This window comes from Botrytis fragariae, assembly GCF_013461495.1.
Source record: "Botrytis fragariae strain BVB16 chromosome Unknown tig00000012, whole genome shotgun sequence".
In the NCBI taxonomy this organism is placed as follows: Eukaryota; Fungi; Ascomycota; class Leotiomycetes; order Helotiales; family Sclerotiniaceae; genus Botrytis; species Botrytis fragariae.
In genome coordinates, this window is record NW_023500989.1 from 119,127 (window position 1) to 140,625 (window position 21,499).

Below are 21,499 nucleotides of genomic sequence, written 5' to 3' on the forward strand. Positions count from 1 at the left end.
GTTGTGTGCTCCATGCGATACTCAATATTTCAGTATGTGCCAGTACCGTAAAGCTGTTGCAATTTGAGCCAGTATGGACTACTTACTCAGAACGTAAGAACATTGTTCCACTGTTCCAGCCAAAATTCATACACTCGGTCTCTGAAACCCCTTTCTGTACTTTTTGATCTTTTTTACTCTTGTAACAACTTTGGCTTAAAATCTGTAAAAACGGGACATTTTGGAGCAGATAATGACTGTAAGATATTCTTGGGCGAATCTCGTTGGATAACTTTTCCGCTTGTTCTTGGAGGAACGTTGCGGCTACTGCTAAAACTCGCCCACATACGGTAGTCTGTCATTTTCTGAGGCGGAGAATTCTGCTGCTTTTAGTAATATGGCTTGAGATAGTGCTGCTTCTGAACTGGAAGTTGCGTTTGAAAAGCACTAGAAGTTGAGCTACTGGCAGTTCCAGAAACTTATCTTGTCGGAATGAAATTAATGCCTGGTATTTTCCTAGCGATTCTGCCGTCTTTGAAGACTAAATGTTTTGAAATCAGAATTTCTACTATCTTTAACATCTGATCTTGCAATTGGAGTCGACAACATACAATAGTGCTCCCAAATAGGATGATTGATCTACCGCTGTTTAGTTAAATCAGTAGATATCTGATCCTTCACCTTGCGCGTTTCAGACCGCTTCTTAGACTCTACCATCTGTTCAGAATTACGATCACTACATGAACCTCTATACGACGCTCCAATATTGGCTGCATATAGTCGTAGATCCTCCAAGACTGACAGTTCTTCTTTCATTCTTATAGCCTGATGTTTGATGCGTATTTCGCCGATTGTAAAAAGATCCAGTGTATGTTCGTGAATAGATAAAGAGATCTCAAAGTAGTATATCTGTTTATATGGAGAGGCTGTTAAGGCAAAGTTGTACAGCTGTATATGGCATGCAAATGACTCACTGTACATGACTCAAATCTCCTCGCATTTCCCAGACATCGTGAACAAACTCGGCTGCTTCAATTTATTGTTAGTTTGAAATTGAGATAAGTTAACAAATTAAGGAAAATAGCCCAGGTCAAAAGAAAGCAAATCAACCATCTCAAATACCTTGCAAACGCCATTTCATAAAATTGAATTCAAACTTTTTCCGCTCTCTTTGTCACCATAATCAATTCAACGGTCGATTTCTCTCATGCCTCTTGCGTTCTATAATGGCTATAATCTGCAATATTCGGAGGATAGAAGCTAGAACCTATGTATGAAAGGTAATATTATGAATCCAAGATACGTTCTACATACCTTGTTCTACCCAAATCAGGCTAGGATCTGACTGGAACATTAGTAAAACTATTACAGCTTTAGTAGCATAAGAGTAATTTGCTGTTAATTAGATCGCTTTTCTAAACGTGTGTATTTGGATCCTCAGTCCAGTAGTGTCATTACTGACCATATCGTCTTTATTGTTACGCTTGTTATCCACCCTCCCCGGCTCGCTCTTGAAGGTCTTGTCTTACTATTTGTTTTAATAGAATGCGAATTCTAGGACTGACTCATCGTCCACCTATGTATCCAAGATATCAGAGAAGTATTGCGGGGTGACTACCTTGTTTTTTATATGGTTGTTCGTTGGCATTTCCCACTCTGTAAATCCAATTTTTGAGGTTCGCTTATTATCTTCCATGTCTTGGATCCGAGTATCTAGTTGTTGATATATTGTTCAATGTCTTGCTTCGTTTGATTGTATTTGGGTGGTCAGTTCCGGCGGTAACATAGAGCTTGTCGTCTGTTGCAGCTGGCTTGAATGTAGCTGGTTGAGGCATAACAAGTTCATACCAATTGGTAGATCCAAGCCTAATCTTAGCTCGATACTCCTATAAGACAGTTCTTGCTAGACTAGCAGTTGATCTCGTGATTGAGTTAGTTCAGGATACTGGATACCATTTCACGTGATTAGCTAACTCCGCTTGAAGGCCTCCATCAACGATGACTCTTAGCAATACTCCTGTCACTTTATCATCCTTATCGACTGGTAACCCATAGAAGTCTTGATCTTCTGAAATTTTATCGTTAAGCTGTTCTCGAATTACCATACTAATCTTCCCATCCAATACTCAACCTTCCATATTCCTTTCACTCAAACTCCTCCCATAATGACGAATATCTTCCTGCGCAAGCCCGACTAAACGTTTTCCCCGTTCTCAATCATAGCCTTCAATTGCTCACGAATGGCTTCCAACCGCTGTTTAACATACTCCCCCATCCTTTCCAATTCAACCTCCAATGCATTAATCTCCTCTCTCACACCATCTGCCTTGACCTTGTAAAATTGATGAATTTGGTCTGCAAACCTCTTTCGCTGCTTGTTTTCGAAATCAAGATAGCCACGCTTCTATTAAAGCAACAGATTAGCACACCTTCAGTACATTTGCCCTTCATTCCCACCACCCCATGAACTTCAAAGTCTCACGCCTTCTTCCCACATGATACACAGTATGCTTACCTTCTTCTGAAGCGCCGCAGTCATCAATTTCTCCCATTCGAACTTTCCCTCGTCCCTCAATCTCTTCTCCTCTGTCTCCAGCTTCTCTATCTTCGCCTTCCAGATATTCAGCACCTCAAAGTTAGAAAGCATTATCCTCCTCTCAACCAATTCGAATTTCCGCGCGCGTGGACCATCGCCAGCGATCTGAAATCTACCAGGGAAATTGACAACCGCCTCCGCATTGTTGTAATCGAGGACTAAAGTTCATATCTCTCAGCACAAACCAACATATGCGACATATCGTATCCGAAAGTTTAGAAGATACATACAATAGAAAACCCAGACGTCCCACTCGATACACTGCTGCATATCCCGGGCCGCAGTCTTCCATTCCACCTGCTTGGCATGACAGCGCTCTACTGTGGCGTCAAATTCCTCCTCGGTGCAGATGCCGCGGTAGGAAAGCTTGTCATTGAGAACAAATTGCTTAATGTCCTCGAGTACAGATATGTACTCAAGGTCTGCCATTGTGTTGATGTGGTGTTGTTGAACTTTTTGTATGGAGGAAGAGGTTGTGTTGATAGAGACAGATAGAGAGAGAGAAGGATTGTTATGAGAAAGGAATTGAATTTAAGAAAGAAAAGTCTGTGAGTTATCCGGATTTCTTTGGGTATTGTTTGATTCAGGCCTCGAGGCAGGAACTTTTGGCGTTGTGAACAACTCCATGATGGGATAAGTATGCATGGGATAGAAGTTGATTTTGACTTGTGAGAATTTGTGTTTATGTTGTTTATCCTATTGCCTCTGAGTGTCAGTTCTTGAAATGAACTCAGTAAGTTGCATTTCCCAGAGCTATAGAAGCCAGAGAGTTCAGGTATGGATGATTCTATTGACTATTTCAACCATTTCAACTTTTAATCACATCAAAATGAGAGTTTCAGATATGAACAATGCCTATATCAAAGACTCCAGCTATCCAGTATACATGACTGTTTGATGCAAGTCCCTAAGAACTGACAGCCAGACCTCTGGGAAGTTCATCCCATCAACTAAACAAGACCATTTGCACTGTCCAACCCTAAAATACTTGGAAACCAACTTCCTTTCCACTATTACTGATCAAAAAATGACTCTTCTATTATGAAGTGCATGAACACAAAGGATCGCTTCAAAAACTTCCAAGGAATAGCTTTTGCTCCTCCTCGCGAGTTATGATATCGGTTGAGAAAAGTTCGCTAGCCTACCGAATATGAAGATATCAGCCCGACTTCTGACTACTCCTCGACTGATCTGTACATAGATCAATTGCGTGCAGTCTAATGCAATGAAGATTAGAGAAATTATCTTCCCAAGGTATCATGAAGTGGACTATTGATGTAGAAAACCAAAACGTTGAGCAACTATCCTGGCTAGATCTTGCACTAAACTATCTGCATCAAGGTATATTGTAGGGGGCCTATGTGATATACATCGAGATTTTCTGGAATGGGTTTCTCATGCTCTTTTCATCGGAGTGACAGACCAGTGCTAAAATCTAGCGTTACGTACCAGCCACACCTCAATATATTGTTAAGGTTCTAGCCTCTACACGGCTTGAGTACGGAAACATTGATAGGATTGGACTGACAAAAAGTGATGCTTTGACTGCCACCAATATACATGAAATGCAAAGCACGAATTTGCACACGCGAGACAATTTCAATCGTTCGATAGAGCTATATGAAGCAGGGTATCATTATTCCTCATCTCCATATCCCGAGGAATAATACTCAAATTCCGAAGGTAATGAAGCATCCCCTTCAAGATCATCATCTACATTTCTACTCGCAAGCGGCTTCTGCGTCTCTACTTCTGATATAACACTTGGACTCGCAATCGGCTGCTTTGGTGCAGATATTGGTAGTCTGCCCAAGACCCTAGTCATCCAAGCCGCCCATTCCCACGGTCTATCTCTATCCCCTGGCAATGAGTTGAAATATTCCCAACCCATCACACCTCCAAATGTAGGATACCTCAACTTCAGATTGAGAAGGACTTCCTGCAGACTCTGAAAAGGCACCCATCCACTACCATTCCCCGGATTGGTAACCATGCCAACCACTATTTTATGTGCAGGCCATCCCCTCATCATCATCATATCATATCCAGCCGTCTTACTCATATCCCCCCACCCACAATAAAACTGCGTATTGTACCATTCAATACTACTTCCTCTCATAACCTCCAGCGCTTCGTAGTTGAATCCACTTAGGTTATGTTTTGGCAGTTCAGATACCAATGCCGCAGCCACAGGCGCAAGTGTAATGATAAATCCAGCTCCGAAATCCGCTTTCAGTCGATCAATTAGTCGGATTATTCCAGCAAGAGTCATTTCTTCTTCAACGTCAAGATCTAAACCATCAAGACCCCGTTCGCGGATAAGATTTCGCAAAGGAATGTAATAGAGTTCGAATATGGCATCGTCTTGATCGAGTCGTGTGAATGAACCCTTCGCTGCCCCGCCAAGCATTCCCATTACTTTTATTCCGGAGGCTTGAAGGATTCGGAGTTCCGCCCACATGGTTACGAACCGTTCATGGTGAGGTACATGATCGTTCTGCCATTTGTTAATACTTCCACACATGAATCAAAAGGAGATGTGGCAGATATACCAGAGCTATGTTTCCTGGGGGATCATTGAGATGAATCGCGGCGACATTGACATGTGTCACCGCGATGTTTGGTTTGGTTATGATAGGTAATATTGAACATAATTTGCCATCGGGATGATGTTGCGTCTGATAATATATGACGATCCTAGGAGTTGTAGGAATTGGAAGGGGAGGCATTGGAGAAGAGTCGTTGTTGTTTGATTTGTTGGTGAGGTTGATGGTGGTCAGGGTCCTAGAATTAGTGTGGGGCTAGTCTGGTGGGGTATGAAGCTTATTCTGCTCGGAGCTTGACGTCGCCCCATGAATACAATGTCGCCATTGCGCAAGTGTTCATGATGGCATCTTATGTATATTTCTACGTGGTCTTGAATAAAGACATATGTGATGTCAACTTGTCGAGCTCAACTTTGAAGACTCGACAGCGAGAATCATTCCGTTTTGGTGAAAATATCCCTCCAGCTCAGTTTCATCCCACGATGGTTGGTGATACTCATACAGATGAGGCTGCGAGCCTTTAAGTGTGCATTCAATTATTATGACTCTACGATAGTACCACGTCAGATACTCGCCGATCTAGAAATGGTCATTGCATTCCGGATGTTACTGGGCAGTGCGAGTAGATGACCACAAGTGCTGCGGCTTCTTCGCACAACACGTTCATCAATAGAATCATCGCAGAACTTGGAAGGGCATTACAACAATGATACTTTCCGCAACACACTCATTCTGTAAAGTAACATTATTTAAATCTCGGAACCTGTCGACCCTGGGCTATCCTATGTCTATGCATCACGTCCATTGGCTCTCAAATGGCCGCATTTCATATACCGAAGCATAGAAAGGCTCCGGGTTTCACGAATTACCTTTGAAGCAATTGAATGGCCATGCATCACGGCAAGCTGCCTTTGTCGTAGGGATCTTTCGCCACATGTGGTGCCATTCTCTGGAGCCAGGGAAATGGCCTTGCTCTGCGCCTCGTTTTGTCTGCCTGCTTCGTAAGTCAGCTCTTGTGACTTCCGACGTTCCCAATTTTCTTTGGGCTTGTAGTCTGACTTTTGCAATAATGTGTTCTCTATTTCATATATCACTCCAGCCTCAAAAATCACTTTTGTTTTCTTCAAGACTTGTCGCATTCCCTTCGTCGATGATTGTGGATTTCACGTACTTTAATCTTCTTTGTTGACATATTTATGTTACTTTATCATAATTCGGACCCGTTATCTGCGGCCAATGGGACAGTTGGAATGAATTCCCTCGATATCCAGGTCTCTCAAGGCTTGGTCAAGTACTGCTCTCAAGTAAAGAATTTCACGTCGGAGATAGCTACATTCAAAGCTAAAGCAGAAAGCATTCACGGGATTTTACAAAATTTCGAAAGTTTGGTGAGGAAGACGGAACAGTGACAGAAAATGATACCTAGCTCTGTTTTTCTTACGCTACATAGCTGTCAAGAGACATTGGAGAAGCTGAATGTATGAATTGGCAGACTTGGAAAGGATAGACTCTCGAACAGACTTACATATTGTTTTGTGCGGGATGACTTAGCAGCCGCTTGCCATATGTTGGGTAGCTTACAGCATAATTTGAGCAATGCTTTTCTAGTTTAGATATTGTATGTATGTCAAAACGCTCTAGATGGTATGATACTGAAAGTCGAACAGGGAAGACAGTACTCGCCATCAAGCAGATATAACCCAAATAATTATGGATCAATCTGTCACGCACTTTCATACCTCACGAAAATTCGAAGGCTGCTTTGAAGATTTGTCAAAGAAAATAGATATTATAGTAAAGTTGCATACATCGACACCCATGACCACACAACTAAGTTAACATGGATATCAAGTAAACAGCAGCCTCTTCTTCAAAGCCCTTCTTTACTGGCACGAAGATGCTTAGAGCTTAACGCTGCCAAGGCTAAATCCAACTTATTACTATTGGAATACAAACACAATTTTCGACTTCGTCTCCCTCGTCCGTGTCCTTGCTAATGTCCAGCATCTCTGTAGTCAAAGTTTAGCACATGTCCCTGGCTAGTCCACAACATTATTCGACAATGTACTTTCTACAAGCTGGGACTTGCGCACACGTGTGAGTGTAGTCAGAGAATAGTCCACCTGTCAGCTCGTTTACGAAAGATGAAGTTTACAATATCATGGAAGAGGAGCAAGACATGATGGAGCAGCTTGAGAGCCTCACAGCTGAGTTCGAGAAGAATTTTGCATTTCTGGGAAGCCACTACATGCGTTTTTAAAAGACGATTCGAAACCAAGAATTGAGGAAATCATGTCCGAGGGTACGTTAGATGAAGATTATATCAATGGAGTTCGAGAGCTTGGTGTGATCATGCAATAAATGTTCCAAATTCTCCTAGTTGAAACTGAGTAGGTGGAACTATTTCCGCAATACAATACATGCGTCTAACATAATGTCTTAGGCTCTGTGGTTCTATCCATTTATTCAGCGGGGCATGTGCGGAGAGAGTTTTGATATGGAGGAAAGGAGCACCTAGTTTCTTTTGTGATAGATGAATACATACTTGCGTGGGCTCGGATTACAAATCTCGTTTCAATATCAGGATGATCTTATGTTTTTTCCCCCGATTTTTTGTGTTGGCTGTCTTTAATTTATCATTATTCTCTACAAAACTTGTCATCTATCGACTATATGCACTTTTTTTTGAAAATTATATATGGTATTGATGGACTAATATTTTGACCATAAAACGTTCACATTTCCGAGAATTCTGTGTTTAGAAATATGGTCTTTGCAATGTCTTCCCAACACCAACTTTTATGCGACTCTGAGTTTAATTTTAAAATGGCAGGCCCTTTTCCATTATTTCCGATCTTTTAATCAACCCAATTGAACAGCAAAGAAAGTGAGTGATATCACCAGGAGTAGAAATGGTTTCCTAGGTTAGGACTATCTAGAGTAAGCGAGGATCAGATCTAGTGACAAAATATCAAATCTTGATGTGAATCTCCATAGCAAATTCTTTGAAGTGACGGAAGTATTTTAGAGGAACTGGCTCTGAAATGATGTCAACCTATTCTGGGGATCTAATACCATCATTTAGTTTATGAAAAGTGTATGTGCTATTTCTTTGCGAACTGATTTGTCAAATTGTGTCCTACGCTATCCTGGCCTGGCGAAGCTGGACCTCGATGGTAGTAGACGAATGTCTGCATGGTCATCATGAAGGCTTTGAAGAGAATTTGGAAGCTCATTGATGGAAAGTGAATTGTGTGGTGAAGTTGAATTATCTATTGACTTGCGCTTAGTTTAATCATTCGTTTCCTTTTCCTTCTCGCTTCCTCATTGTTATTGTCTGAACATCATATTTTATACATCCTAGGAGCGTGATGACTACTTGGGGGTTAATATGTTTCTAGTATACTATTAGTGATATATATCAAGGAGCTTATTACATGTTCAAACTTGTAGAAAAGTTTTCCCTTTATTGATGAGGTGAAAGAGAAGTATCCCATCTGTTTATTCCGATAGAATTTGCTTGGCTAAAAGAATGTCTTCCTTGACACTCAAAATATTTACTGTGAGATTCACTAGGTCTGAGGCTGACTGTGATTGATGGTATATGTTCATCCAAGTGCCACAACAATGGCTGCTCGTTTCTAAGTTGTGAAAATAACCTCAAATAATAGGGTTGATTATTTTCCACCTTGACCATGAATAAAGCATGGTACAATCACAAATGACTAATCCAACTAGAGTTAATTTCAGCAATATAGAATCCTTTTTTGATGCAGTGAATCTGATATAGAGCAAAAAGCAAACAAATCAGCATTGATTACAAACAGAAACCCTGATCAGCTCTGATTGAGAGGACTTTCGTCTTAGGAATAAGTAGAAATCTTTTTAGCTATTGAAATAAATCTTTGTGTCTGAAATAGAGTGATCTTAATGATTCTATTCACACTTCTTTTAAGCTTGTCTCTCGAGTGCCTCGAAGTCTTTGTTTATTCTATGAGAAGAGGGACAATAGATGCATGATCTTGATCTTGAGTTGTCAAATTCACTTATTTAAGTGATCCCAGTCAATGCCACAGTATGTGATTTGGAAATGCTCATTATGCAGCAGGAGAACTATCGGACCTTAGATCTTAGCCGTAGAAACATCTAATCCGCTAGTGATACAGCATTTTGTCACTAAAATCCTTGGGCTTTCCAGCTTGAAAGGCTATTTAATAACCTCTTTAATCCTCAAATATCTTCCTTCGCCTCGAACATACTCTCATACTCTATTGACAAAGTTTTCAACCACTTCTTTCAAATCCAATTATATCTTACCGCAATATTACACAAAACTCATCAATCATGGAAGATTATCCATTTTACCAATCAATCGGTCGCCATTTACAACACATGATTGTTATCGAGTCCAGATCATATCGCGGAAGAGTCAGTAATGAGGAGTTCTTGGCAGTTGCTGCTTACTGGAGCGAATTGATTCAAAATAATGACTATCATCGAGCTCTTGCTCGCCCTGACTTTGATCTATACAACATAGACTTTAAGATCTGGGAACACTTTTGTAAGTTTTAAACCATCGCCTCTATCTAAGAAATTGAGACCTAATAAGCTATGACAGTCGCCATGAACACCACAGAGAATTGGGTATCGTTCCCATGTGTTGATCCTCGTGGACCACTCGATATGCCCGACATGAACCCATTCCCAGTCACTCACTATAGTCCTCGGCCAGCTGATCGTGCACCTATTGCGCCAGCCCAACAAAAGACAGCTCCTGATGTTGGTGCTTCTACTCAAACTCCAGTCCGATCAGTTAGAGGACAGCTTCCTGCATATCACCACGGCCTATCCGCAAATGAGATAGAGCTATTAGCACGAAGAGAGGTCAATGAACGTTTAAGACGAAGAGTCAAAGGCCGGTCTGCCAAGCAACCCCGATTTCAGTAAGAAACGTCTAGGTGCTGGTTCAAATCGCGTTCTTTGTGGTATTGATTCTGCTTGTCGATTTTACTCCCTAACTTGTGTCGGACGAATTTTACAAGCTGTTGTACAGCATTGGATATACAAGGGGGCTATATTCGTAGGGATGTGAGGTAGTGAGGTTTTGGGAGACCAGGGGAATATAGGATTCATTATGATGGATTTTGGAGAAGTAATATCAACTCAACAGTCATCTCTCCATATGATCCATTCTCTGCAGGCTATAACAATCGACGAAGTTAGCATATTCATCAAATACAATTTTATGTTCTCTTCTTACATTTAGAACATGTGCGTGCCCAAAATGCCGTGTTGATTAAATTATTTGAGTGCATTTTTGCAGCAGACCGCAATCCCATGAGAGAACGTCGATTAGAGTAGACGCCAAGATTTCAAGTCACTTTGAATTTGTAACACAAGTTTTGCTTCGCAATTTTGAGAAAATCAAAGCACCTTGCTATACGCCGACCGCAAGTTAGTCTTTCTATGAAGTCATTCGTATATTAAACACGTCATCTTGGCATCAAGCTTGAATGATATATCCAGCGTGCCTGATTTTGAGAAGCATTATGATAAACGGCGAACAGGAATAGAATACGACAATGAGAGACAGCATGTTTGTGTTTTGTTCTAGTGTCATTGAGGTCCTCCTGGTGGGTGAGAAGATTGGAGTCAGTCATTCAGGAACAGATTTGAAGTCGAAGTATTCTGATGTCGAATGAATCTGTCGTAGTTCTGAGTGTTAGAACAAGGCAATTTGATGATTAAAAGATAATGCAGGGGCAAGGTAAAGAGAGGCACCTTAAATTCTAGCACTATTGATCTAAGAGATTGTAGAAACGAAGTGGAAGCCTAACTTATCAACCTCATGTTCATGAGTTGCCTGCTTTTCTTACTGTAACAATCTTGAATATATCAGCATAGATAGACGCTTATTCTACACGTATTATAACTCTATTACCTTGAGCAAATCTTGTTTTGGAAGCTATGGGAACTATCATCATATGATGTCTTTTTCATCAGATTACCTCGATGTCTTTCCATGGTGATAATGGTGTGCGAGGTTCTCGTACACTCAACACGATTTCTTTCAATTCCAATCTTGGTAACGTTATCTCAGCTTCTTAATGCCCACTTTCTGGGGGGATGCGTCGATGATGAATTAATCGCACTTATTAATCGTTCGGAGACCAGAATTTCATAGAACGGGGCGCGGCAGAGTTTCAGACAAGCTTTGGGAGTCTCAAAGACCGAGTATGAAGATTGAAATACTGGTCAGGGGAAGAAATGAGGAGTCCATCGAATGATCAAATACAGGATGCATGTAGATGAATGAATCATCTACTACGGATACATGGCCAGCGGGTAGTCGACGTTTTATTCACATCTCAGGCTCACATTGGTTGGCTCAATGGTGTTAGATTCTTTTAATAGTGTGCTCAAGAATTTAGATTGTAGTATATACATGGATTAATCTCGTTCCATAAATTTTACGGCCTCTAGATTCTCTCTCCGCTAGGGTAACAGTAGCGGTCTATACTTGTAGGTATGGTGGGGCTCTAATTGAAGACATGAAAGTTCAGATTAGACTCGTTCATTCGGCATTCAGCCAAATGGTGACAGGCGATTCGGAAAAACAAATTCACTTTGTATCCCGGGAATTTACGGCACATGTACGGCTACTAGCCCGACATAGCTGGCAAATCCTCTTACGGAGCCGAATAAAAGGAAGCTAAGATTTATACTGAAGAAGAACTTCACTCGATTGCAATCTTCAACCCAAACAACGCAGAGAGGACAGTAGCGAATGCGAAAGACACGTTATATCTGATTCGTGTATATGATATCGATACTTATGACACATGCGTGCCGCTGTACCAAATATTTCCACGATCTCTGGGACTGTTCTTTCGGACAGAAACTATGGCTTTGATCGCGAAGAAGTCCTTATAACCATCACTGCTTTCATGTTCAAACCCATTATGACATCCATGGAACATCGCATCTTCATAATAAATGCCAGATTAACGGCGGCTACTCCATATACATCGAATCCTTGTTTTTTAACATCAGAGTCACCAAACTCTTATTAAAAAAAAGAAGATATCGCCTTGATAAGAAAAGCCACGGTAGATAGATACTCGACATGGACGATGAGATTACGGCTATCGGTGATACACACAGAATGCCAAAATTATATGAGTCGGTGCTTCCAGATCTTGCACGCCTACTTCTCAGTCAGCACTTACCATCCGTGGATGGCAAGACTGTTACAGTTGATGAATTCGCTGCGGTAGTAGAGAAAGCGACAGCAAATATCCATAGCAAGAGAGTTTTTCTTCAACTTCAATTACTGCGACCAGACTACGTGCAATTTCTTGTTGATCGGCAAGTCTGGGAAACCTTTTGTAAGCTTTTAATTACTTATTTGTATCCCCAATAGAGATGAGACTAACTATCATTAAAAATAGGCGGAACTCCAGCCCAGAAAAACAATCCACACTACAGACCTTTTCCAAGAAAAGATCCTCGAATCGATAACCCTCTTCCTCAATATTTTGACCCTAGCGTTCTTACACCCGATGATTATGGTCTCATATGTCGAAACAATTTACACCCAAATTGTCCCAACTGCACCTGTGGCACCATTTCTCGAGGTAACCCCGAGAACCAACGCATTTATGAAGATGGAGTTTTTCGGTTGACTACACCTAAAGAGGAATACAATGCTTATCAGGACGAGCTTACCAAGTTTCGTGAGAGACTTGAAGCTAAGTCTAAGAGACTAGGTTATAAAGACGCTGATGAGCGGTGGGAGAAGGAGTGTGAGATTCAACAGGCTGAGGAAGATGAGAGAATCAGAAAAGAGGATGAGCAAAAGAGAAAGGCTGATCTAGAGGGTACTAAGATCAATGAGGTGGAGATCCCAGAGATCCCAGAGATTGTGGAAAAGCCAAAGGAGCCAAAGACAAAGATAAAAGCTACGACAAAAAAGACTAAGATGTATAGTGCGAAAAAGCTTTGTTCTGGTTGTTTCTGCATGTAGCAACATGGTGAAGATGGTTATAATATGATGGGGCTAAGATACTACAAGTCTATCAGACGACGGGGTACAGGAGAGCACAGCGGCGAGTCTTTTTTCGAAACATGGTTTATATTCCTCTTTATTCTATCTGCTAGATGTGACGATATCGGGTCTTTGATATCCGACTCCGGTAGTACTCAATGAAGACGTCGCGAAGAAATCTCTTATATCTCGGTTATTTACGAAAGCCTCTCATCTACCAGCTTTGAGTGTGTGAGACAAGTTCGAGTGGCGATTTGAGGATGAAATTTCTCGAAAGAAAATGATGACACCTCAAACAGAAGCCAGTATTTGTTTCTTTACAGCTAAAAACTAGCATACATACGTTTGGGTGATTTTGCCCCTTATAATTCAACTTAATTCATATGTGATACTACTTCCCTCTATGCCTTGAAAGTGATTTTAATGCTTTCTGAATTTAGCGACCTCCTATACAACATTGCATCTTAAAGATAATTCATTAAATGATACAAGGTAAAGTTTGCATGCAAAGAAAACCCACACAGATGAAAGAGAGCTAGAGATAAATGGTCGTACAGAATACACCAACATAGCTGCTTTTAAATAGAGAGTAATCGCAGCAAGAAAGAAATCCGCCATTACGTTCGTCTACGCCGCGGCTCTGAATCCTCGGTTGAAGCCTCTCAGAGAATTTATTTCTTGGCAGTGGAGAAGCCGGGCCTACACAGTTCGGCAAGTGATGAGGATGTGCATATGGATTCTGTGAATCACGACGTCAGTGATTCATGGTGATAAATCTTCTTGTGTCAACTGCAGCCTTTACTCGAGCAAAGGGGTGACATTCATGAGCCCGTCATTAGAAACATTTTGGCTAACAGCACAAGTATCACGTTGCAAATCCAAAATCTCGCTCACTTTCTTCAAAACCCCTTCTGAGTGAGCAGGTGATATAAGCTTCTTTGCTGTGATATCTTACGGTAAGAAGATCGTGCGGTAATCTAATTCTGTCATTTCGCGCAAAGTTGTGTATCACTATGAATCCCCAAATCTCGCAGATGCCACCCCTTCTGAACATCGAAATGAAAATTAAATGATTGATCGATTGCCCTATCAACTTTTTCTTGATGTTTTTGAATGCTCAAAACCAAAATTGAGTATGTTATATGTAACATGACCGGTGTTATTCTCGTTTAAAATAATCAATTAGATAGATGTGATACGTCAAGGGGTGCGTCTTCCATAATCTTATTAGTCATTCACACCTCAGTAACATTATTAAGGTTAAGGTTATCATTATTGTAGCTAGGAAAAACAATATCTGATGCCGTTTGCTTTTTTTGCTTATGATACATACTCAAACAGGCACACGGAATAAGTTCATTTCATCCATGTTTATATTTAACAAATATGAGAACCGGTAAGCAATCAACAACCAAAGAACTCAATTCACGATGTTGTTTCTTGAGGATTCAAGTCTCAAGGGCGGTTAAATATTGAAATATCGGGCGCATTCCAATCTCTCTCAGTGTAAGGGAGAAATTTTCTAAATGCCAATAAGGTTATTAAGATATCCAGGAGAAACCAATCTGACTACAGCCAGGAATGTGAGAACACATTCCTTCTCAGAACTGCCATGACAACTTTCTACATCTTGGCAGTCCCTGTTTGTTGTTTCTCTTTTCGAACCTTCACCATCATCTTTTCACAAGTTTTCTTTACGACCTACCCTCCAAGTCAAAGTAATATCGCAAGTGCAGATATTATGCCATCATATGAGGAATTGTTCTTCACAGATATAGTGTCATCCGCATTCATTTGGATTTGATCAAGGAGGCAACGGCGTCAAAAGCATCGAGCTTGGAATTCTGCGATAGACTCAATTGAACATTTTATACAATTTGATATTTCGAATATGCCTCCTCCGTCTATAGGAGCGGAAATCCCAATAGGGTCCGGAAGTATACCATTGGGTGGGATTATTGGTATTGCCATTGGCGGTACTATCCTGTTGATTGTGCTTGGAGTTACAGCAGTCACATATGTAAAACGAAATCATCGAAATGCAATCAAACTTCGCGAAGATAAAGGTCAAGATAACAAAAACACGAGTTCAGCTGGGCAGGTAAACCTATCCCCGTATTCAATTCCTCTATTCGCAACTTCTTACCATTACCTACCGCCTAGGAATGTCCCGGGTCGGCGTGGTACGGCGAAGAACACAAGCTTTATTGATGATGATGACGATGAGGAGGATGAAAATGTTGTCAGACCGGGTACGAAGAGATCATCCGGGCCTAAGCATCTCTTTCAAAAGCATAGGTCTAGTATCAGAGATTCATGGCCATTGGCATCCAGAATTCAGACGCCCGCAACATCACTCCCCCATGCCCAGTCAGAGAAAAACATACGAATTAATTGTGTCGCCCCACCAGGCTATGTTCTTCAGGAGCCGCAGCGTCCGAAAAGGACGTTTTCGAGGAAGTCTCATGTCAGGAATTCGGATTCTGTCGAAGATATCACAATAGTCAATGGAGAGCCTAGAGCACCCCGTGGCAGGAGTCGATCCAACTCAGAGAACCAATTATCTTCAATATTAAAATCAACATCTCAACGTCTCAGGGACACGCACAGGCAATCTGTGAGGAGAAGTTGGAGCAATCTAGGGAGATTTCCAGGATCACCTCCTAAGCAAAGGCTACCTAGTCCACCGTTGAACAAAGCGACAGAGAGCAGAGAAGTTCTTCTCGCACCTGAATGCTCTACGCCAGACATCACTTTCTATAAAGCAATAGAATCACCACGAACTCCAAGTCCGGGAAAGAGAGTTCCGCGAGCGGCTGGTAAAGCATTCAAGAACCGAGGGCGGTCGCCGACACCATCTGGAGATTCAGACGACAGCCTCTGTGGCATCGATACACCTGATCTTGTCATTCCAGCGCAGCTAACGTCACCATGTAAAAGTGGACGAAGATTTGAACAGCGCCATCAAATGAATCTTTCTCCTACCAAGGGCTCTAATGGAGAAGTAAAGACAAACCGAATCTCTAAAACATCACTCACAAATGATCCATTCTTCTCTTCGGTTAAAAGATCGAAAGTCATCCCATCTACTACTATTCATGAGCCACAACCTCGCTCCATGAGAAAGGCTACTTTCGGGCAGGAAGAGATACGAGAGCAAGCAATGGATCATGGTGACTTGCCATTAAAGGACATCTCAGGAAATTTAAAAAGGTCACTGGTCAAGGAACCTCGATCTCCTTTAACGTCGACTGAGCTCAACCCGTTCCAGTGGTCACCAAAAGCGGCTATGCAAAATCGACCCATGACAGCAAGTCCTAATAAGATCATATCGAAGAGAAAGGGGCATAAGCGTTCGAATGTGATACGAATGTCTGGTTTATCTAGACCAACAAGTGTTAGTGTGGTTCATGAAGAGTCGGAAGGGGACTCTCCTGGCATGACAATGATAATATCTCGACCAACTCTCCGTGTAGTCGAGCCAAGTCCTTCGTGTGCTTCACTCGCCAGCCGACAGTCTAGTGCTATGCCTCGACCTCCGTCAGCTTCTACCTTCAATCCCAGTATTTATATACCTTCTTTGAAGCCAGGCTCACGAAAGGTGTCATTAAGTCGTGAAAGGTCTACGACACCACCTCCTTTGAGGATTAGTCGGACTTACAACATTCCTCAACTCAAACCAGTGGGAAAACATACACCACCCAAACGAGAAGTATACACCCCTACCCCACCACCTTCAAAAGTCGACTCAATCCTCAGCGTTCCTCCATTGAAGCCAATAGCACGATACGTATCTGGGTCGTCAAACCCCGATGAATACTCCCCAACATTATCAGTCTGTAATTACTATGCCGAGAACTTAAATTCTGAAGTCGAGTTCTTCAAGCACGCCCGATCATCACTTGCCATGAAGTCTCAAGTCCGGCGTCACATACAGAACATTGATGAAGAAATCATAAGTCCTGATACCCCAACGGATACTTTGGTTTCCTTTCCGGCACTGCCACCACCAGAACCTGTCATTGAAGAAGACAAAATTCATCACCCTGATGTTCTGGAATCTTGGAGATCAAAACGTCCCCCATCACTAGCTAGCAATCCTTCGAATTTTTCCCGAATACCAAGCTCGACTATCACAAACTCAAGAGCGCTGAGCCCTAAGCGAGCGCCTTTCAATGAAATTCCGAATGATAGACCACCTAGCCATGCACGATTCTCTCGGTCCTCAACTAACACCTCTAACAACGCATCGGTACTCGGCCCCAGACCTTTCTCTCGCGCAAACCCTCCGTCCCCATTGACTATTCCGTCCGCATCCTTACCTGCACCGCCAATCCTCAGCGTGCCTTTACCAATTCCTGTTCATCTTAGCGGACCCCGACCAGAACCTTACAAATCTGGATCACGTAGCACTGCCATGATCACTCTTGCATCAAACACGCCCAACTCTACTCGCGAGTCAATTGCTACGAGCATTGGCCTCTTGCGTCGAATGAACTCCGAGATCTCTGGTATCAGTGCCGGTGATACCGATTCTTCTCCGATGGTGCCTGGAATTGGTCTTGACTGGAGCGAGCGTCATCTTACGAGTCGTTCATCTCGATTCTACCTCTCAATCGGTTCACCCACCGAAGGTGCAGCTGTTCCAAGTCACCGGTCCTCTCTCAGTATGCTCTATCCGAATTCCTATTCTGCATATTCCAACTCGTATTTTCCTCAAGGAAACGATTCAAGTACTAGCATCAACAGTATTAGTGAGAGACGCCAGTCGCGGAGTGATCTAATGAATCCCAATTACGGAAATCTGCAAGAGATACTTGAGGGTATCAGCGCAAGTCGTGAGGGAAGCAGAGGTGCAAGCACCGGAGGCAGTAGTCCAGTAGCAATGGGGAGACACGGATTAAACGTCAAGGAGAAGAAATTGTCATTGACGAATTTAACTATCCTCCCTGATGGGGGATCGGTTACATGATGGACTACGACGATGTGGACGAAATTGTTATTGAACCCTTATCGTTATCGAAAAACAAGACAAATGTAGAAAAGGAAGTAAAAGCAATCAAAGACACGAAAGATACTCGATGGTCTGACGCAATGATTAAGCCGCTCACAAAAACCACTCGTCGAGAAAGTAAAATGGAACATCCCAGTCCCAAAACACCACCAAAATGGGGATGGATTCAAGCGGTAAATGTGGCAAAAGAAAGATTGAGTAGGAGTCCAACTAGGGATAAGGAGAACGTGGTGGATAGCGATTGGGATAGAGGAAGAGATAGTCCTGAGAGTCTAGGGCTGTATGATCAAGATGGATTCTTGAGAACTTCACCGGAACGAACGACTGTAGATGCGGATCAGGATGAGAATAGTAGGGGAAGAGTAAGGCGAGCGACGGCTAATGCGTTTACTGGAGATTTGATGGAGCAGAAAATGAGAGAGAGGTTATCTGCGCACATAGTTACGTCATAAGATTTGGATATGGAGGACTTATGGAATGCAGAAATACAACGTGAGGGATGAAAGGGGTAGGAAAGAAGGAGAGATGTCTGTCTCCTTCATTGTGAGTTTTTCGTAATATACAAGATTATAGTTGGTCTTTATACATCTGGCATCGAGACGGTTTTCATATCATGACGTCAAATAATTTATTTAATATTGCAATACTAGTCATTTTTCTCATCATTTAGTTCAAACATTCAGTCGATAATTTATACTACGCTACTATCAAGAGAAGATGAAGAATCAAATTGATCAAAAACACTAAAAACTTATCTCCAGAATCACGACTCAATTCCAGAAAACCGATCGCCGAATCTCCCTGTATCACAAACAACATCTACTAACTGCCCATATCCTCATTTATCTTCACTCCCAACCTCAGCCCAAACTTTCATTTTCCAATTTCTTCTCCAATACCTCGGTGACGCCTTCATCGCCATGAATAACGACTTCTGATTTCTTCAACGAGTACTTGACTGGCTTGGCAGCGTTAAAAATTTCAGTTAACTCTTCGAGCTGTGATTTTATGACTGTCAGTTCAAAGCCCCCAGTTCATGGTGCTGAATCGTATAGATTGGATTGGGTAGATGGGATGAAAAGAGCGCAGAAGGATGGTGCTTACTGTTCTGCCTTTGGTTTCTACGAAGAAAAACTACGGGGTGTTAGTTGGTTCGTTTTGTTGTGGAGGGGGAAGGAACGAAATGAAAGGGTGGGGGAACTGACGTATATGAAAACGACTTCGAGTAAATCCCAGAAAATGAATCTAAACGGAAGTCAAAACATGCTCAAGCCCAAAGTCACAAATTATGCCTTAACATAACTCACAGATAATAATACCTCCACCCCGCCCCACTAAACGCAATGCCCGTCACAAAAGTATTATAAAATCCCGCCACATTTCCCACCAAAGTATAAACCGCCATTCCCTTCGCCCTACTCTCATACCTCAGAACCTCCACCGCATAAAGTCCTTGCATCGGTGTCCAGCCCACCGCAAACACAAATGAGAAGAGAAATATCATGGCGATTTCGGCGTTAGATGCTGCTGCTGATTTGGCGACTGTGAGATGAGTTTCAGAATCGGTGGTTGTGTTTAGGGCGTTGAGGATTAGGATAATGAGGAAGAGGAGAGAGATTAGAGAGGTGGAGATAAGGAGTTGGGGGCGTCGGCCCCAGTGATCGGTGTAGGCTGCTCCTATGAGAGCACTGATGAAGGAGAGGACTGATTGCATGCCTTGCTGGTTCCGATGAGCTATGGATTTGTTATGGGAGATGACTGAGTGAAATGCTTACGAGAAGTAATTGGGTGTGATTATTCTCTATTCCTGCACCTGCTAGCATTTGTGGGTAGTAGTAACTAACGGGACCTACTCAAATATCAACCCTGAAATCCCACCCTACGATTCATTCCTACAAAACTCAAAATAAAAGGTTGAAAACACATACCATTACCAGTCCACTGACCAAACAGAGCAACAGCACAAGTCAGCATAGTACGATATCGAACTTCTCTCGTATCAAACAATTCTCTGAAATCCCACCATCGTTTATCAGCACCTGTTTTGGAGATCTCCTCCATCATCTCGCGGAGTTCAAGTTGCACTAAAGGAGAACTGCGGTCGCCTTCACCGTGGTATCTGGCCATAATGTCAAGTGCTTCCTCGTGTCGATCATTTGCTACCAACCATCTTGGACTCTATCTCTCATTAGTAATTGTCTTTCTCATCACCCGAGTTTCAGATTCTCAAAGAAACGAAAGAACAAACCTCTGGCAGAAACAGCACCGAAATAAATACAATCCCTGAAAACGTCATCTGCAACCATAACGGGATTCTCCAAGCTTGAGATCCATTGATGTAGCTCGTAGCATAGGGTACTATCAACTTCAGCACTTGTTTCAGGAAGCAGATTGGAGAGTACACTAACTAAATGTCCCAGGTATTGCTCCTACGAAATAAAACGTCGTATAAACACCCGTCATCGCGCCTCGAAAGGATGGATGCGCCATCTCACTTACACTACAAATAGTGAGACTTGTCTGTTCCCTTCTCATTCCACTTCAAAGATTCAATGTGCACCTACTAGGGTAAAGCAGAACTGGGACCCATTGCCGCGCCGACACCTTGAGAAATTAGCTTCTTGAGAGTTGATATGCCACATAAATGCTACCAGATACGTACCGAGCATAAATCTTCCAATCATGAAAGCCGCCAGATTCTGACTGGTAGCTTGCACAATTGCTCCCACGATGATAACACCCGCTCCTAGGAACATACCCCATCGTCTTCCTTTCCACTAAGGTATTCATTTCAATTAGCATCCTTCCATATCATTTTCCCACTCTCTCATTCTCCAACTCCGCATCCCTCTTTCTTCCACAAGCCGTAAAGAAAAAGAAAAACAACCTACATCAGCAGCCGGACCTGCAAACCCCGCCCCACCAAATTCCCAATCGTAAACATCGCATAAACAATCCCCGTCGCCGGCGTTCCCTCCGTAAGATCAAATCCAAAGTAACTCCTATACTGCGCATACGAATTGATCGAGCTCATTACACTCCCATCGTATCCATTGACTGCCGCATTTAGTGTGGCCAGAAAAAGAATCACGTAGAGTTGACTCATTCTCCACGTCCAAAGACTTGGTTTCTGTTTCGCTGTCGCATCTGCTAGGGCGATGTTTTGTACTGTCTTTATCTTGGTGGATGGTTCTTCGCGTTCATGTTGATGCTGTTGTTCGTCATGAACAGATGTATCTGCATTCGGTGAAGCTTTCCATGCATCTAATTCGGTGTCACTTGGTACTGGTTTCGCCATCTTGGGGTGCTATTTGCGA

The 21,499-nt window shown here is 42.3% G+C and overlaps 10 protein-coding genes across 10 annotated transcripts; 7 read left to right on the forward strand and 3 right to left on the reverse strand.

Annotated features, from left to right (window-relative positions):
- Positions 1-29: 29 nt before the first annotated feature.
- Bfra_002245 (uncharacterized protein) lies at positions 30-3,004 on the reverse strand (the record flags this gene model as incomplete). The annotated part of the gene is made up of 7 exons (XM_037332667.1): positions 30-78; positions 135-236; positions 623-927; positions 1,977-2,044; positions 2,218-2,383; positions 2,495-2,733; positions 2,806-3,004. 7 exons carry the CDS (start codon positions 3,002-3,004, stop codon positions 30-32), a joined length of 1,128 nt encoding a protein of 375 aa, XP_037194795.1.
- A 1,207-nt stretch (positions 3,005-4,211) lies between these two features.
- Bfra_002246 (putative glycoside hydrolase family 18 protein) lies at positions 4,212-5,304 on the reverse strand (the record flags this gene model as incomplete). Its single annotated transcript, XM_037332668.1, has 2 exons — positions 4,212-5,072; positions 5,128-5,304. The coding sequence occupies 2 exons, from the start codon at positions 5,302-5,304 to the stop codon at positions 4,212-4,214; spliced, it is 1,038 nt and encodes a 345-aa protein (XP_037194796.1).
- Positions 5,305-6,317: 1,013 nt separating this feature from the next.
- Bfra_002247 (uncharacterized protein) lies at positions 6,318-6,820 on the forward strand (the record flags this gene model as incomplete). The annotated part of the gene is made up of 2 exons (XM_037332669.1): positions 6,318-6,526; positions 6,730-6,820. The coding sequence occupies 2 exons, from the start codon at positions 6,318-6,320 to the stop codon at positions 6,818-6,820; spliced, it is 300 nt and encodes a 99-aa protein (XP_037194797.1).
- Positions 6,821-6,831: 11 nt separating this feature from the next.
- Positions 6,832-7,118, forward strand: Bfra_002248 (uncharacterized protein; the record flags this gene model as incomplete). The annotated part of the gene is made up of 2 exons (XM_037332670.1): positions 6,832-6,893; positions 6,917-7,118. The coding sequence occupies 2 exons, from the start codon at positions 6,832-6,834 to the stop codon at positions 7,116-7,118; spliced, it is 264 nt and encodes an 87-aa protein (XP_037194798.1).
- Positions 7,119-7,282: 164 nt separating this feature from the next.
- Positions 7,283-7,482, forward strand: Bfra_002249 (uncharacterized protein; the record flags this gene model as incomplete). Its single annotated transcript, XM_037332671.1, is given in 2 exon segments — positions 7,283-7,373; positions 7,385-7,482. 2 exon segments carry the CDS (start codon positions 7,283-7,285, stop codon positions 7,480-7,482), a joined length of 189 nt encoding a protein of 62 aa, XP_037194799.1.
- Positions 7,483-9,465: 1,983 nt separating this feature from the next.
- Bfra_002250 (uncharacterized protein) lies at positions 9,466-10,068 on the forward strand (the record flags this gene model as incomplete). The annotated part of the gene is made up of 2 exons (XM_037332672.1): positions 9,466-9,682; positions 9,740-10,068. 2 exons carry the CDS (start codon positions 9,466-9,468, stop codon positions 10,066-10,068), a joined length of 546 nt encoding a protein of 181 aa, XP_037194800.1.
- Positions 10,069-12,247: 2,179 nt separating this feature from the next.
- On the forward strand, positions 12,248-13,147 carry Bfra_002251 (uncharacterized protein; the record flags this gene model as incomplete). The annotated part of the gene is made up of 2 exons (XM_037332673.1): positions 12,248-12,509; positions 12,573-13,147. 2 exons carry the CDS (start codon positions 12,248-12,250, stop codon positions 13,145-13,147), a joined length of 837 nt encoding a protein of 278 aa, XP_037194801.1.
- Positions 13,148-15,059: 1,912 nt separating this feature from the next.
- On the forward strand, positions 15,060-18,140 carry Bfra_002252 (uncharacterized protein; the record flags this gene model as incomplete). Its single annotated transcript, XM_037332674.1, has 1 exon — positions 15,060-18,140. One exon carries the CDS (start codon positions 15,060-15,062, stop codon positions 18,138-18,140), a length of 3,081 nt encoding a protein of 1,026 aa, XP_037194802.1.
- A 122-nt stretch (positions 18,141-18,262) lies between these two features.
- Positions 18,263-18,634, forward strand: Bfra_002253 (uncharacterized protein; the record flags this gene model as incomplete). The annotated part of the gene is made up of 1 exon (XM_037332675.1): positions 18,263-18,634. The coding sequence occupies one exon, from the start codon at positions 18,263-18,265 to the stop codon at positions 18,632-18,634; it is 372 nt and encodes a 123-aa protein (XP_037194803.1).
- Positions 18,635-19,042: 408 nt separating this feature from the next.
- On the reverse strand, positions 19,043-21,480 carry Bfra_002254 (putative mfs lactose protein; the record flags this gene model as incomplete). Its single annotated transcript, XM_037332676.1, has 11 exons — positions 19,043-19,180; positions 19,287-19,316; positions 19,388-19,427; positions 19,490-19,902; positions 19,958-20,031; positions 20,111-20,360; positions 20,431-20,540; positions 20,591-20,682; positions 20,747-20,786; positions 20,845-20,959; positions 21,106-21,480. The coding sequence occupies 11 exons, from the start codon at positions 21,478-21,480 to the stop codon at positions 19,043-19,045; spliced, it is 1,677 nt and encodes a 558-aa protein (XP_037194804.1).
- Between the last annotated feature and the right edge of the window lie 19 nt (positions 21,481-21,499).